This window comes from Macaca thibetana, chromosome 6 (genome assembly GCF_024542745.1).
Source record: "Macaca thibetana thibetana isolate TM-01 chromosome 6, ASM2454274v1, whole genome shotgun sequence".
Lineage (NCBI taxonomy): Eukaryota > Metazoa > Chordata > Mammalia > Primates > Cercopithecidae > Macaca > Macaca thibetana.
In genome coordinates this window covers 68028292-68041333 of record NC_065583.1, presented here as the reverse complement: position 1 = coordinate 68041333, position 13042 = coordinate 68028292, and the positions used below count along the sequence as shown (strand labels likewise).

Below are 13042 nucleotides of genomic sequence, written 5' to 3'. Positions count from 1 at the left end.
GCAGAAACTTTGTCAGTTTTACTTATCTCTGTATCACCAGAGGTTCATCGTTTATTAAGTGCTGAAAAATCTTTGTTGAAGAATGATATTATTATTATTATTGTTATTTTTGAGACAGAGTCTCACTCTATACCAGGCTGGAGTGCAGTGGTGCAATCTTGACTCACTGCAACCTCCGCCTCCCCGCTTCAAGTGATTCTCCTGGCTCAGCCTCCTGAGTAGCTGGGACTACAGGTGTGCGTCACCTCGCCCAGCTAATTTTTTGGTATTTTTAGTAGAGATGGGGTTTCACCATGTTGGCCAGGATGGTAATTCCCAAAGTGCTGGAATTACAGGCAGGAGCCACCGCACCCAGCCGAATAATGATATTACTTTTAAGCATCTTTACCACATGATAATCTGTTGGAACATGTTTAGTGACAGGAAGTTCACTACCTTTCTTTTGAATTGTTTCAGGAGTTAACTTTTTAGTATGTTGATATGAAATCTAACTACATGGCATTTGCCTTTTTTCTGCTTCTGGAGTGATCACATGTATTTATACCTGACAGACTTCCAGGTATACGAAGATGGTTATTCTTTTTCCTTTAAATTTTTTGTTTTTTGGGCTGACTATACCTATTACTTCAACTATTCTTTACTGTAACATGATATCTGGTCCTCTCCTTCCCTGGTCCATCTTCTCTGGATATGTTCTGTTTTATCCCTTTTAAAAAGCATAGTATCCAGTTCTGAGTGTTAATCTCTTAGTAACCATCTTAGCCTAAAACCTTCTACTCTTTACTTACATTAATCCAGCCAACCCCATTGTCTTATTGATTCATATTGTTTTTGAAATTTTTAGTTCTTTTTTTAAACCTATGATTTTATTAAATTAAATTTTTTAATCATCATGTACTTGTTTTGACTTTTTCTTGGGCTTTAGACATTCTGTTTATTCATTGTAAATTTTATCTTAAAGTTAGATTTGGCCCATTGTTTCTGTTTAACAATTTTAAAAAAATTCTAATTGTTATCTATTACATTAATAAGCTTTCTCTGTTTATTAATTTGAGGTGCCTGGGTCAATTATCAAGCATGTGGTATGCTACAAGGGACTTTAGGTCAATATTTGGGTGTGGTTGTTCAAGCAGTTATAATCCTACACATCTTCTAGTCTAACTTCTTAAAAAATAAATGAGTATTTTTTGACTTTCTTTATTCTCTTTGTAAATGTATGTTGGCTCCTAGTGATTTGCTTTTTAAAGTTCATTGTTTTGTTTTGTTTTGAAACAGGGTCTCATTCTGTCACCCAGGGTGGAGTGCAGTGGTGCAATTGTGGCTCACTGCAGCCTTGGCTTCGGGGCCCAGGTGGTTCTCCCACCTCAGCTTCCAGAGCTTTGGATTTAGATATTTCTAATATGCCCCAAACTGAATACTTCATCTCATCTGCAAAACCTGTATCTCTTTTGTTGAGAGCTGGCCAGGCTGGTTTTGAACTTCCGGGCTCAAGCGACCTGCCCAACTTTGCCTCCCAAAGTGCTGGGATTACAGACGTGAGCCACTGTGCCTGGCCCTCATTATTGATTTTTTGAAAAATAATTGATCTCCATTTTTAAAAGTAACTTTTTGGATTTGAAAGTGTAGATATTTGTTCGTCTCCAGTTTTCTGGCATTCTTTCTTTTTCCATTATTTAAAAAATATTTACTCTGAAGAGTTTAGCAATCTTACTTGAAAGTTAAGGAATTTAAATTCTGAAAACAGTGGCTTTAAAATATTTATGATGTATTTTAAGTACTTAAGTATTATCCTTAGCTTTCTTCCTGATATTTCTTTAGTGAATACTAGACTATTAATTTGATAATGGTCATCCTATGTAGGCTCAGGTCTCTCTTCTGCTCTTATGTACAGTTTGTACATTTCCCAGAGTCCCGTATTCTAATGTCTTAAGCCATGTGAGGAAAACTAAAATGTTATAGTAGCTCAATCATTCACTCCTCATCTTTTTATTTCATTTCTGAAATCTCAACCCTTGATTTCAACCAGAACTGAAAATATGTCATATGATTTAGGAAACTCTGGGCTTCATAGATTTCTTCTTAGTACCATCATTTTCCCTATGATCGTGTAGAAGCAGATAATAATCAGTTAAGACCTGACATTCTCTGTCATACTTACTGTACTAGTCATCTATTCCTACATTACAAATGATTCTAACACTTAGAAGCCTGAAACATTTATTACCTCACATAGTTTCTGAGAGTCAAGAATCTGGGAGTGGTTTAGCTGAGTGGTCTGGCTCCAAGTCTCTCATGAGGTTGCGGTTAAACTGTTGGTAGGGGCTGCATTAATCTGAAGGTTTGTTGGGGCTGGAGGGTCTGCTTTTGAGAAGCCTCACTTACATAGCTTTTGGCAAAGGGCCTCAGTTTGTTGCTGGCTGTTGGCAGAATAGCCGTGAGTTCTTGTCAGCTGTCCTTCTCAGTAGGGCTGCCTTATTCTTCCTGTGTGGCTTCTCTGAGAGTGATTCAAGAGAGAAAGTAAAAGAGCAGGCAGGAAGTTGTAGTTACTTTTTATGACCTAGTCTCCAGAGTTGCACACCACCTCTTTCACATTATTCTGTTTGTTAGAATGAGTCACTTAGTCCAATTTATAGTCAGGGAGAACGGAATTAGGCTCCACCTCTTGAAGGGAGGAGTGTTAAAAATGTTTTAAATGTTTCACATTTATTCATACCCTTGTGCTCAAAATACACACAGTTTGATACATTCTCCAAGGCCATGGATTGAATATTCAGTTGAAGAAGTAATTTTCATACAGTGAGTACAGATAAAAATAAATTAATCTTTTAAAATGCCTGACCATCCCCGATTTATTGAATCTGAGTCTTGGAGTAAGGTATGGCTATCTGTGCTTTTAAAAATACAAAGCGGAAACAACGATAACAACAAACCCATCCCAAAGAACAACTCCCAAAGCAAAATGAAAATACATGCCATTATATATTTGTCCAAATCCATAGAATGCACAAAACCAAGAGTGAATCCTAATGTAAACTATGGACTTTGGTTGATGTGTCAGTATAGGTTCTTCAGTTGTAACAAATGTTCCACTCTGGTGGGGGATGTTGATAATTGGGGAGGCTATGCATGTGTGAAGGCAAGGGACATATGGGGTATACTTGTATTTTCCTCTCAGTTTTGCTGTGAACATAAAACTTGTTCTAAAAAAAAGTCTTAAAAAAAAAGCCTGAGGCAATTTTCTTGTCTCTGCCCCACTTTAAAAGAACACTGATTTGTATTGATAATGGATACCATGTTTCAGAGTGTTTATTGAATAGAAGATAATTGGGTATACATACTGTGTATCAATGATTAAAATTTTCCTTTTGTAGTTATCTTGAATTTTACTATGGAGGGTTTTTTTCATGAAATCTTTCTGAAATTACCAGTTTTGTAATTTAAGCAAATTAGTCCTAAGCAATTATATTGAATTGCTTGAGAAATATATTCTAGGAAGAAACTTCAATAGAACTTTAATTATTTTTCTAATGTAAGGGTTTTATGAGAAATAAACTTTCTGTCAGTGTTAATCCCATTAAGCATCTTACAAAATAGCCTGGAATGGGGGATTAAAAGCAAAGTAAAATAACAACAAAACATTGTCTCAAACTTTGCGTTTGAAGCTTTTAAGTATTCATTACCAGTTACTGATGAAAATTAACTTTTAAATTATTTAATTATATCTTGTCATTTGGTGAACAAATAGCTTTCCTTTTTCTGTTGAAATCATGTAGATGAGCTTAAAACAGTTTAACCATGATCTTTCTTTCTCCTACCTTACAACCGACAGTCTTTATTCTATTTACACTAGACGTATCATAACAGATTGCTGTAGATCATCTAAGTTAAGTGTTACATAGTGCTGTCATTATGTAGTTAAGGAGCAAGTCTCGGGCTAATTATCCTGACACTCAATTCTGCTATTTCAAATTTTTTAAACAGTGAAAATGGTTTTAAGTAGTTTGGAAATTTAAGTTGTATTTATCTTTTCTTTTTTTTAGTTGATTACAGACATAGTGAAACCAGTGCAACAGCTCTGATGGTTGCCGCAGGACGTGGCTTTGCAAGTCAAGTAGAACAGTTAATCAGTATGGGAGCCAATGTCCATAGTAAAGCATCAAATGGCTGGTAATTTTAAACTACGTTGATTCTTCATATATCTTTGTATAGCTACACATATCTTTTTTGATTTCCTATGTTTGTCTTTATATTAAAAACTTGTGTAATAATTGCTGGTGAATTTCTGTTTTAATGGGTTAATAATTTTGAATGACTTGTTTTTTTTAACTATAATTTATCTTATTTTTTATTTAAAAAGTTTTTTGAAAAGATAGGGTCTTAATGTTGCCCAGGCTGGTCATGAACCAGTTTTACAATTTTGATGACATCTTTTTTATATATCCTTTGAATTTTGGCAGGATGGCATTGGATTGGGCTAAACACTTTGGGCAGACTGAAATTGTGGATCTTCTAGAATCTTACAGGTAAAACTTTATACTATTTTAAATTAATTCTACCTTCTTTAAAAGAGCTTCACCATATAAATTATGGACTATACAAATGTAGACCATTTATAGTCTTTTATCCAGAGATTTTTTTTGTAATTCTAAGGAAATTTTCTGTCTGATCTACCATGGTATATTAAATTTTATTTTAAGAAATCAGAAGAGGGATTTCCAATTAAACATGGTAGATACGACATAAGTATTTATCTCTGCATTTTCTCAAACCTTTTACATTTCCCAAAACCTCACTAAAATGACAATGAAGCAATATAAAGGAATTTAAAAGGTGTAAACCAAATTCAAAGAGAATGGAAGAGGACAGGGCAACTGATAGAAGATGTTAATTTTGGGATGATAGATAGCTAATTGATTGACTTAGCAGAACTAAGAAAACTCACAGTGCCGTAGAGAAACACTCATTTTAGCTTTGGAACTCAGAGACTCATTCAGTGGCCTTTGAGTGAAGCAGTAAAAGAAAATTCATTATCAAAGAGAAAACTTATAATACAAACCTATAGTAAAAGATATTGCATTCATGAAATAAAAACAGTGTGCTATCAAAAAGGAACAGAACACAAATCTTTGTTCAGATTTTGTCTTCATGAGACCTACCCAAATTTGCCCTATTATATTACAGTCTAACCCCCGCCCGCACTGTCCATCCTCTTTAACCTATGCTACAATTCTTTTTTCTCCACAGCCCTACCACCCTCTAATACACTATATAATTTACTTGTTCACTGTTTTATTGGTTTATTATCTATCTCTTCTCCCTACTAGAATGTAGTAAGCTTATTGTCTGCTTGTTCAAGAACAGCAGCTAGATATAGTAGATGTGCAGTGAATATTTGTGAATGAATGCATAAATAAGAAAGAATTCTTATAAATTAAAAATATGATAGCAGAAAAAAGAAGAGTTACAAGATAAAGTTTAGAAAATTGCTTACAGAGTAGGAAAATTGTAGAAAAAAGATAAGAAAATTTGCTTCCTATGTACTCCTTTTTTAGGAAACTGTTAGAGAATGTGCTTCACAAAAAAGAAGTGAAAACAAAAACAAAAAATGGGGGAAAAAAAAAAACAGGTAGGTACAGCACAGGGGATAGGTGAAAGGAATGCTCAGGATGCTGGTAGAGAGGATTGTTTTGATGACATCAGTGTCTAGTAGGCCTGCTCGCATAGGAACAGAAGATGTGGGGCTCTAGAGGGAGGTCTCTGTGGGGTAAAAATTTACCTGGCATTTTCAATCATATTAAAAAGCTTTATGAATCTGTCAGATAATTTGGGAAGAATTACTATCAGATCACAGAAAACTAAGCAAATAAAAATTAGACAGTTGTTACTCTAGGAAAAACAAAAAGTTAAGAAAGGAGGTATAATCATAGTATATTATTAGGCTAAGCAGTGAATGTTTACCCAGTCATAGTAAAGTAAAGGCTGAATGAAGATTTAACAAAAATTGTAGGAACTGGTGTGGGTGGAAAGTGTAGGGAAGTGGAAGTGGTAACCTCATTTTTCATTAGTTGGAGGTTCACAGATAATGACTACATTGTTAAAACAATAAATAGCAGAAAATGCGTGTTGCTTAGAAATATGACAGCAAGTGCTAAAATGGCTAAAACAGTAGAATAGTTCTAAGCAGTGTGACTAGGAGTTTTTGTTATAACTTCTATAAAACCATTTATTAACACTATGTATATGTATTGCTTTGATTTAACAAAAAAAAAATCACAAGGGAATCCTGTAAAACCAATCAATTAACTGTCTTTTAGATGGAGATTTTAGGTAACTTTAGATTAGATATTTAAACAAATTATAAAGCTTTCAGATTAGATATTTAAAGAAAATTTTGAATATATATTTTATAATACATTGATAGCTTCTGTTTTCAACCTTTAGAGATTCAAAAAAGAAAACAATGGAGCCTGAAGTTAAAATATATTAAAATATCTGTTATTCAAGAACATATAAAATGTTTTATTTTACCTGGGTTTTTGTACTTAATTTTATAGATGTGGAACTGGAAATGTAGTCTCAGACATTAGAAGAAATAAATGTTTGAAATTAGTTGTGACATTGAGTCTCAAAATTCTTGATAGGTTTAAATGCTATTTCTGATATGGTAGGTTTAGATGTCATTTCAATAATAGCATCCAGAACTTGCAGTCCTTTTATTGTTAACACTTTGAATGTTCCAGACATTCTTATGGTGTTAAGTTCACTAGATACTACAGGTTACCAGGTAAAGCGTTTATCTGGATAATATTTTAATTGTCCTGGCTAACTGGGCTTTCTTTTTATTTGATAGATCATGATATTATCAATTATAAATTTCAGGTATTTAAAATTAAATATATTATTATGTTTACTGGATTATTGATAATTTATATCCAAAGGTTATAGCTTTAAATAGAATATAATGTCTTCTTCATTTATGTGTTAAAAATTAAAAAACAATAAACTTATAGTGTTTTAAAGTAGATCTTAAAATTTACAAGAGCTGAGAACACATGGACACGGGGAGGGGAACATCACACACCAGGGCCTCTTGGGGGTTGGGGATAGGGGAGGGATAGCATTAGGAGAAATACCTAATGTAGATGACGGGTTGATGGGTGCAGCAAACCACCATGGCACATGTATACCTATGTAACAAACCTGCACGTTCTGCACATGTATCCCAAAGCTTAAAGTATAATAAAAAATTTACAAGAGCCAATTATTAAGTTGTAGAAGTTTAATATTTTTCCCATTGAAAAAAGTCTTATGTTATTTTTCTGCTAAATTCTTTAAGAGAGATTGGATTTAGTTGAACTTCTTAGAAATTCTGTTGATAATTACTAGTGATAGCAATAGTTTACATTTTTACATGTAAGATGAAGAAGCAAGGCATTTATTTCAGTAATTTATATTGATTCTTGCTTTTGGAAAATAGCATAATCAACCTGCTGTTAGCATAGAATTTTCTAACAGTCATGTTAAGTTGGTGCCTATTGAGTTTTTTAAAAATGTGAACTATACATCAGAATATTGTTTATAATAGTAAACAATTAGACACAACCTATTAAGAAAATATAAATGATAGCTGAAAGTTTGTTTTTAACAGTTTTATTGAGATATAATTAATATACCATGTAATTCACCCATTTGGGTGCACAATTTGATGGTTTTTCATATATTCACAGACTTATGCAATCATCACCACAATCAATTTTAGAACAGTTTCATCACCACAAAAAGAAACTTGTACCCATTAGGTATCTCTCCCTGTTCCTCCCCAGCTCTCTTAAGCCTCCTCCAGCTCTAGACCAACCACTAATATACTTCTAGTTTCTATAGATTTGTCTGTTGTGGACATTTTATATAAATGGAATCATGTGATACGTGGTTTTTGTGATTGGCTTTTTTCAGTTAGCATAAAATATCCATGTTGTAGCATTCTTTTTATGACTAATACATATTCTATGGATATACCAAAGTTTGTTTGTATATTTTTCAATTGATGAACACTCAGGTTGTTTCCACTTTCTGACTATGAATAATACTGGTATGAATATTTGTGTACAAATTTTTATATGGATATATTTTTTTCATTTCTTTTATATATACACCTAGGAGTGGAATTGCTGGGTCATATGGTAACTCTATGTTTAACCTTTTGAAGAACTGCCACATTGTTTTCCAAAGCAGCTTTACCATTTTACATTTCCACCAGCAATGCATGAGGGTGTAAATTTCTCCACACCCTCTCCAACACTTGTTATCGTCTGTCTTTTTGATTGTAGTCATCCTAGTGGGTGTGAAGTGGTATTTCATTGTGGTTTTGATTTACATTTCCCTGACAGCTAATGATGTTGAACATCTTTTTATGTGCTTATAGGCCATTTGTATATTTACTTTGGAGAAATGCCTTCAGATTGTGTTTTTCTAAAAGCATTCATTGCCAAATTTTACTTTGAATAATGTACTTGAAATCAAAATCATATTATAGCTTGGACATTAAGTGTCACTTACCGTAGCTTCCTTAGGGAATATTAGAAATTTGAAGGACTGGCCGGGCGCGGTGGCTCAAGCCTGTAATCCCAGCACTTTGGGAGGCCGAGACGGGCGGATCATGAGGTCAGGAGATCGAGACCATCCTGGCTAATACGGTGAAACCCCGTCTCTACTAAAAAATACAAAAAACTAGCCGGGCGAAGTGGCGGGTGCCTGTAGTCCCAGCTACTTGGGAGGCTGAGGCAGGAGAATGGCGTGAACCCGAGAGGAGGAGCTTGCAGTGAACTGAGATCCAGCCACTGCACTCCGGCCTGGGTGACAGAGCAAGACTCCGTCTCAAAAAAAAAAAAAAAAAAAAAAAAAAAAAAGAAATTTGAAGGACCTAAGAATTACTCTTTTTAATAGAAATTGACTTTATCTTTTTTTTTTTTTTTTTAGTGCTTCACTGGAATTTGGAAATCTGGATGAAAGTTCTCTGGTTCAAACAAATGGAAGTGACCTCAGTGCTGAAGACAGAGAGCTCCTGAAAGCTTATCATCATAGTTTCGATGATGAAAAAGTAGACTTGGATTTGATCATGCATCTTCTATACAATATCTGCCATAGTTGTGATGCTGGTAAATAAGTGTTGTCTAAAAGAACTGGAGCAAAATATATACTTCAAGAATTAATATTTTAAGTGTACAAATTTTTATATAATTGCACTGATAGTAATAAGCAAATAATCTCATGTCATCTTATGATAGTTTACCAGTACATGAAAACGTGATACAGATTTTTATAATTCTGTTGATTGCATCTGATTTCACAATGAGATTTAATATTAAAAAGTCATTCTTCCCCAAGGTGCAGTACTAATTTTTCTGCCTGGATATGATGAAATTGTTGGACTGAGAGATCGCATCCTGTTTGATGACAAGCGGTTTGCTGACAGTACACATAGGTAAGGGCTAAAGCCTTATGTCTGTTGCTTAAAATAACAGACAGGTCCTAGAGTATATTTTCTCTTTTCATTGTCAACAGATACCAAGTTTTTATGCTTCATTCAAACATGCAAACATCTGATCAAAAGAAAGTGTTAAAAAACCCACCTGCAGGTGTTCGAAAAATAGTAAGCTTCATAAAATCTCCTTAACATTTTTATTAGTTATTTTTTCTGTTTTTATATTAACTTTAAAGTAATATCTTGTTGCAGATCCTTTCCACCAATATTGCTGAAACCAGCATCACAGTCAATGATGTTGTCTTTGTTATTGATTCTGGTAAGGTGAAAGAGGTATGTATGGGTAAGTTGTAGTTTTACTTAAGTGGAGAAGATTAAGTTCTACTTCAACAAATGCTTTTATTTATTATTTAGTTATTTTTCTTTTAATTTTACCACTACTCAAGACAGCTTGGACCAGCATGTGCTTTTATAAGCAGAATTTAAGAAAAATGTCTGGTTCTAGATAAATTTAACATACTAAATATTGATTTTACTAAATATTCTGCCTTAAATAATTCAGTATATAAAATCAATTTTTGTTATTTTAACTAAGTATACAAAAATGTTTCTCTGCCTACCAAATACTAGGAAGAAAATAAAGGGTTTGGTTAGTTACAGTGAAAATGTTGTCACACAGTATGGGAATTTGATTACATATTTTTTATGTTTTCCTTCTACATATGGACATGGATTATGTCCATGTCCTTGTTGACTATTAAATCTTTAGTGCCTCACCTATAGCAGGTGTTCAAAAGATACTCAGCTCAAGTGAACCATGCTGAAAGAAAGCAAAGAAATAGATAAACCATGAGATAACCAGCAGCTAAATTGGACTTAACATTTGCTTTTGTAAAAAAAGTTTCACTGGAACTCAGCTACGTCTGCTTTTACCTTTTCTCTATGGCTGCTGCTTTCACACTGCAAGGCAGATTGGAGTATTTGTAACAGAGACCCTCTCAAAGCCTAAAATATTTACTATTTGGCTCTTTTCAAAAAGTTTGCCAACCTTTCATATAAAAAAAAAGGCATTTATTTCCTTTTAGTACAGCAATTGTCCATGTTCCTAACTTTTGGTAGATAACATTTGCTGAAAAAATGAAAGTGGGAAAGATAATTGATTTTTTTTTTTTTTTTTTTTTTTTTGAGACGGAGTCTTGCTCTGTCGCCCAGGCCGGAGTGCAGTGGCCGGATCTCAGCTCACTGCAAGCTCCGCCTCCCGGGTTTACGCCATTCTCCTGCCTCAGCCTCTCCAGTAGCTGGGACTACAGGCGCCCGCCACCTCGCCCGGCTAGTTTTTTGTATTTTTAGTAGAGACGGGGTTTCACCATGTTAGCCAGGATGGTCTCGATCTCCTGACCTTGTGATCCGCCTGTCTCGGCCTCCCAAAGTGCTGGGATTACAGGCTTGAGCCACCGCGCCCGGCCTAATAATTGATTTTTCAAGGGAAGAGATATTATTCATGTGTGGAAAGCAAATTATGTCTAAATTTAGTGAGTATAAATCATCATTTTTAATGTGAAAAAATTAATTGCCTTATAATGTTTTCAATGTAATTTGAAGGAATATTTTATAGAAAATAAAATTTTATTATAAAAATTGGCCATATGCATTATAATTGAATGCTCTAAAGATGGGATAAATTTTATTTTTATATAATCGTACATTTTACTTAAAAATCTTAATGGTGAGCCAACGAAAATTCAGATTTTATTGCCCTAAAATTACCTAAAGTGGATAAAGTGGGTTTTGAATATTTTAGAAAGTTCCTTTAGGTGTTATTTATTTATTAAGTAACTGAAATTTAAACATGGGTAGTGTCAAAAGTTATTTAAAATACAAAATTGACAAATGTAATGTTATATTAAAAACTAAATGAGAAGCTTGTTTCCTAAAAATTTTAAAAACTATTATGTAAACATTTTTATTTGCTCTCTGCAGTTATTTTATGAAAGGGAAAGTATAAGTACCGAGTGACTGAAATATATGTTCTAGTTAGGCTTGTATTTCTTTTTAAAGTATTTCTCTACAATAAATTTTCACTATAGGTTATTTGAAGAAGTATGTGGCTAATAATGGTTCTTTTTTACTTTCTTCATTGTAAAATTCAGGAAAGGCTAACTTTGTTAGTAGCTCAACAGGAGGTAAAGTGGAAGTGTTTAAAAATATTTCTCTTTGGGATAAGGTTATTGATTGTTATTCTTACTCCGCAAGGTTAGGTCCCTGAAAAGTATTTCAGAAAATGTCTTTCCTTGATCTTCTTATTCTTCACAATGATGCAAATCTGATAGAAAATGACCTCAAGGGAATAGGTCAGTTCTCTCCAATCTTGATGTCTTATGAGAGCTGGCTGCCATTATCCAACTGTGGCAGAGAGCAACAGATAGCTCAGCAGAGCACAGAATGGGAAAGTTATTACAGCTTTTCTGAGTTTAGTTTTTAAATCCTTTTTTCTTAGTGTGTTTATAATCAGAAAATCAGGGTTTATTAAAAATCAGTATTGCTGTTTTAATTATTTAATCAAGAGAGGACCTTGAATTAAACTTGGCATGTTAAAATATGTTGATAACATTTCTTGCTATTACCTTTTAAATACCTTTTATAGTCTAACATAAAGATGGTTTAAATATTACAGAAATCCTTTGATGCTCTGAATTTTGTTACAATGTTAAAAATGGTATGGATTTCCAAAGCTAGTGCCATACAGCGGAAAGGCAGGTAATGTATATTTAATGTATATTCATTCAATTGCCTGTAAAATGGAAACATTTTTATATGTATTACACATTTATCACATATTCCACTTTTGATAAAATAATAGTTTTCATGTTAAAATTTTTATATTATTTTTGCAAAGCAAGCCATTTTAATACTTCTTTAAAAGTTGAATTTAGGTTATGTTAAAATTAAAAACTTTTACCTAAATGTACATTCAGATGTAAGAAGCTTAAAAAACAAAACCAAAAAGTCTAAACATATGCAATATAGGACAAAGAGCTAATTTCCTTATCATATAAAAAAGCTCTTTGAAATCAACTCAAGACCAGTTATCCAGTTAAAATGGATAAAGGGCACAAATAGGGAATTTACCAAAATAAAAAATATGCATGTTCTACTAATACATTAACCTCACATATACTACCTAATATGTATCAAAATAAATGCAAATTAATGAGATATTATTTTTTGACTCTCAGATGGGCATTGATGAAAATGTTAAACAGTATGTACAGCATAGAGGAAAAACATGGGCCAGTAGACTTTCATATTTTACTGATGGGAGTATAGATTGGTGTGACTTCTCCAGAGTGTAATTTGAAACTATCTAAATCTACTCTTTCACCATAGATTCCACTTCTCATAATTTATCCTGAATATGCTTGCACATGTGTGCAAACATATATGTTTAAGACTGCTCTTTGAAGCATTGTTTATAATAATGAAAAGTCTGGGAACAGTGTGGTGTCCATCAATACTGAAGTGATTAAATAAATTGTAGCCACACAGTGGCTTTCTAAGTAG

At 33.3% G+C, this 13042-nt stretch overlaps 2 protein-coding genes across 3 annotated transcripts in view; one reads left to right on the top strand and one right to left on the bottom strand.

Annotated features, from left to right (window-relative positions):
- REEP5 (receptor accessory protein 5) overlaps positions 1-13042 on the bottom strand; it is an 806416-nt gene that overhangs the window by 676189 nt on the left and 117185 nt on the right. The gene's annotated exons all lie outside the window — the stretch shown is intronic.
- YTHDC2 (YTH N6-methyladenosine RNA binding protein C2) overlaps positions 1-13042 on the top strand; it is an 86826-nt gene that overhangs the window by 36166 nt on the left and 37618 nt on the right. For both annotated transcript variants that reach the window (XM_050793033.1, XM_050793034.1), the window contains 7 exons: positions 4041-4167; positions 4458-4523; positions 8977-9155; positions 9385-9481; positions 9562-9649; positions 9734-9814; positions 12156-12238. In XM_050793033.1, coding sequence (XP_050648990.1) covers positions 4041-4167; positions 4458-4523; positions 8977-9155; positions 9385-9481; positions 9562-9649; positions 9734-9814; positions 12156-12238 — 721 coding nt within the window. The remainder of the gene's footprint in view (positions 1-4040; positions 4168-4457; positions 4524-8976; positions 9156-9384; positions 9482-9561; positions 9650-9733; positions 9815-12155; positions 12239-13042) is intronic.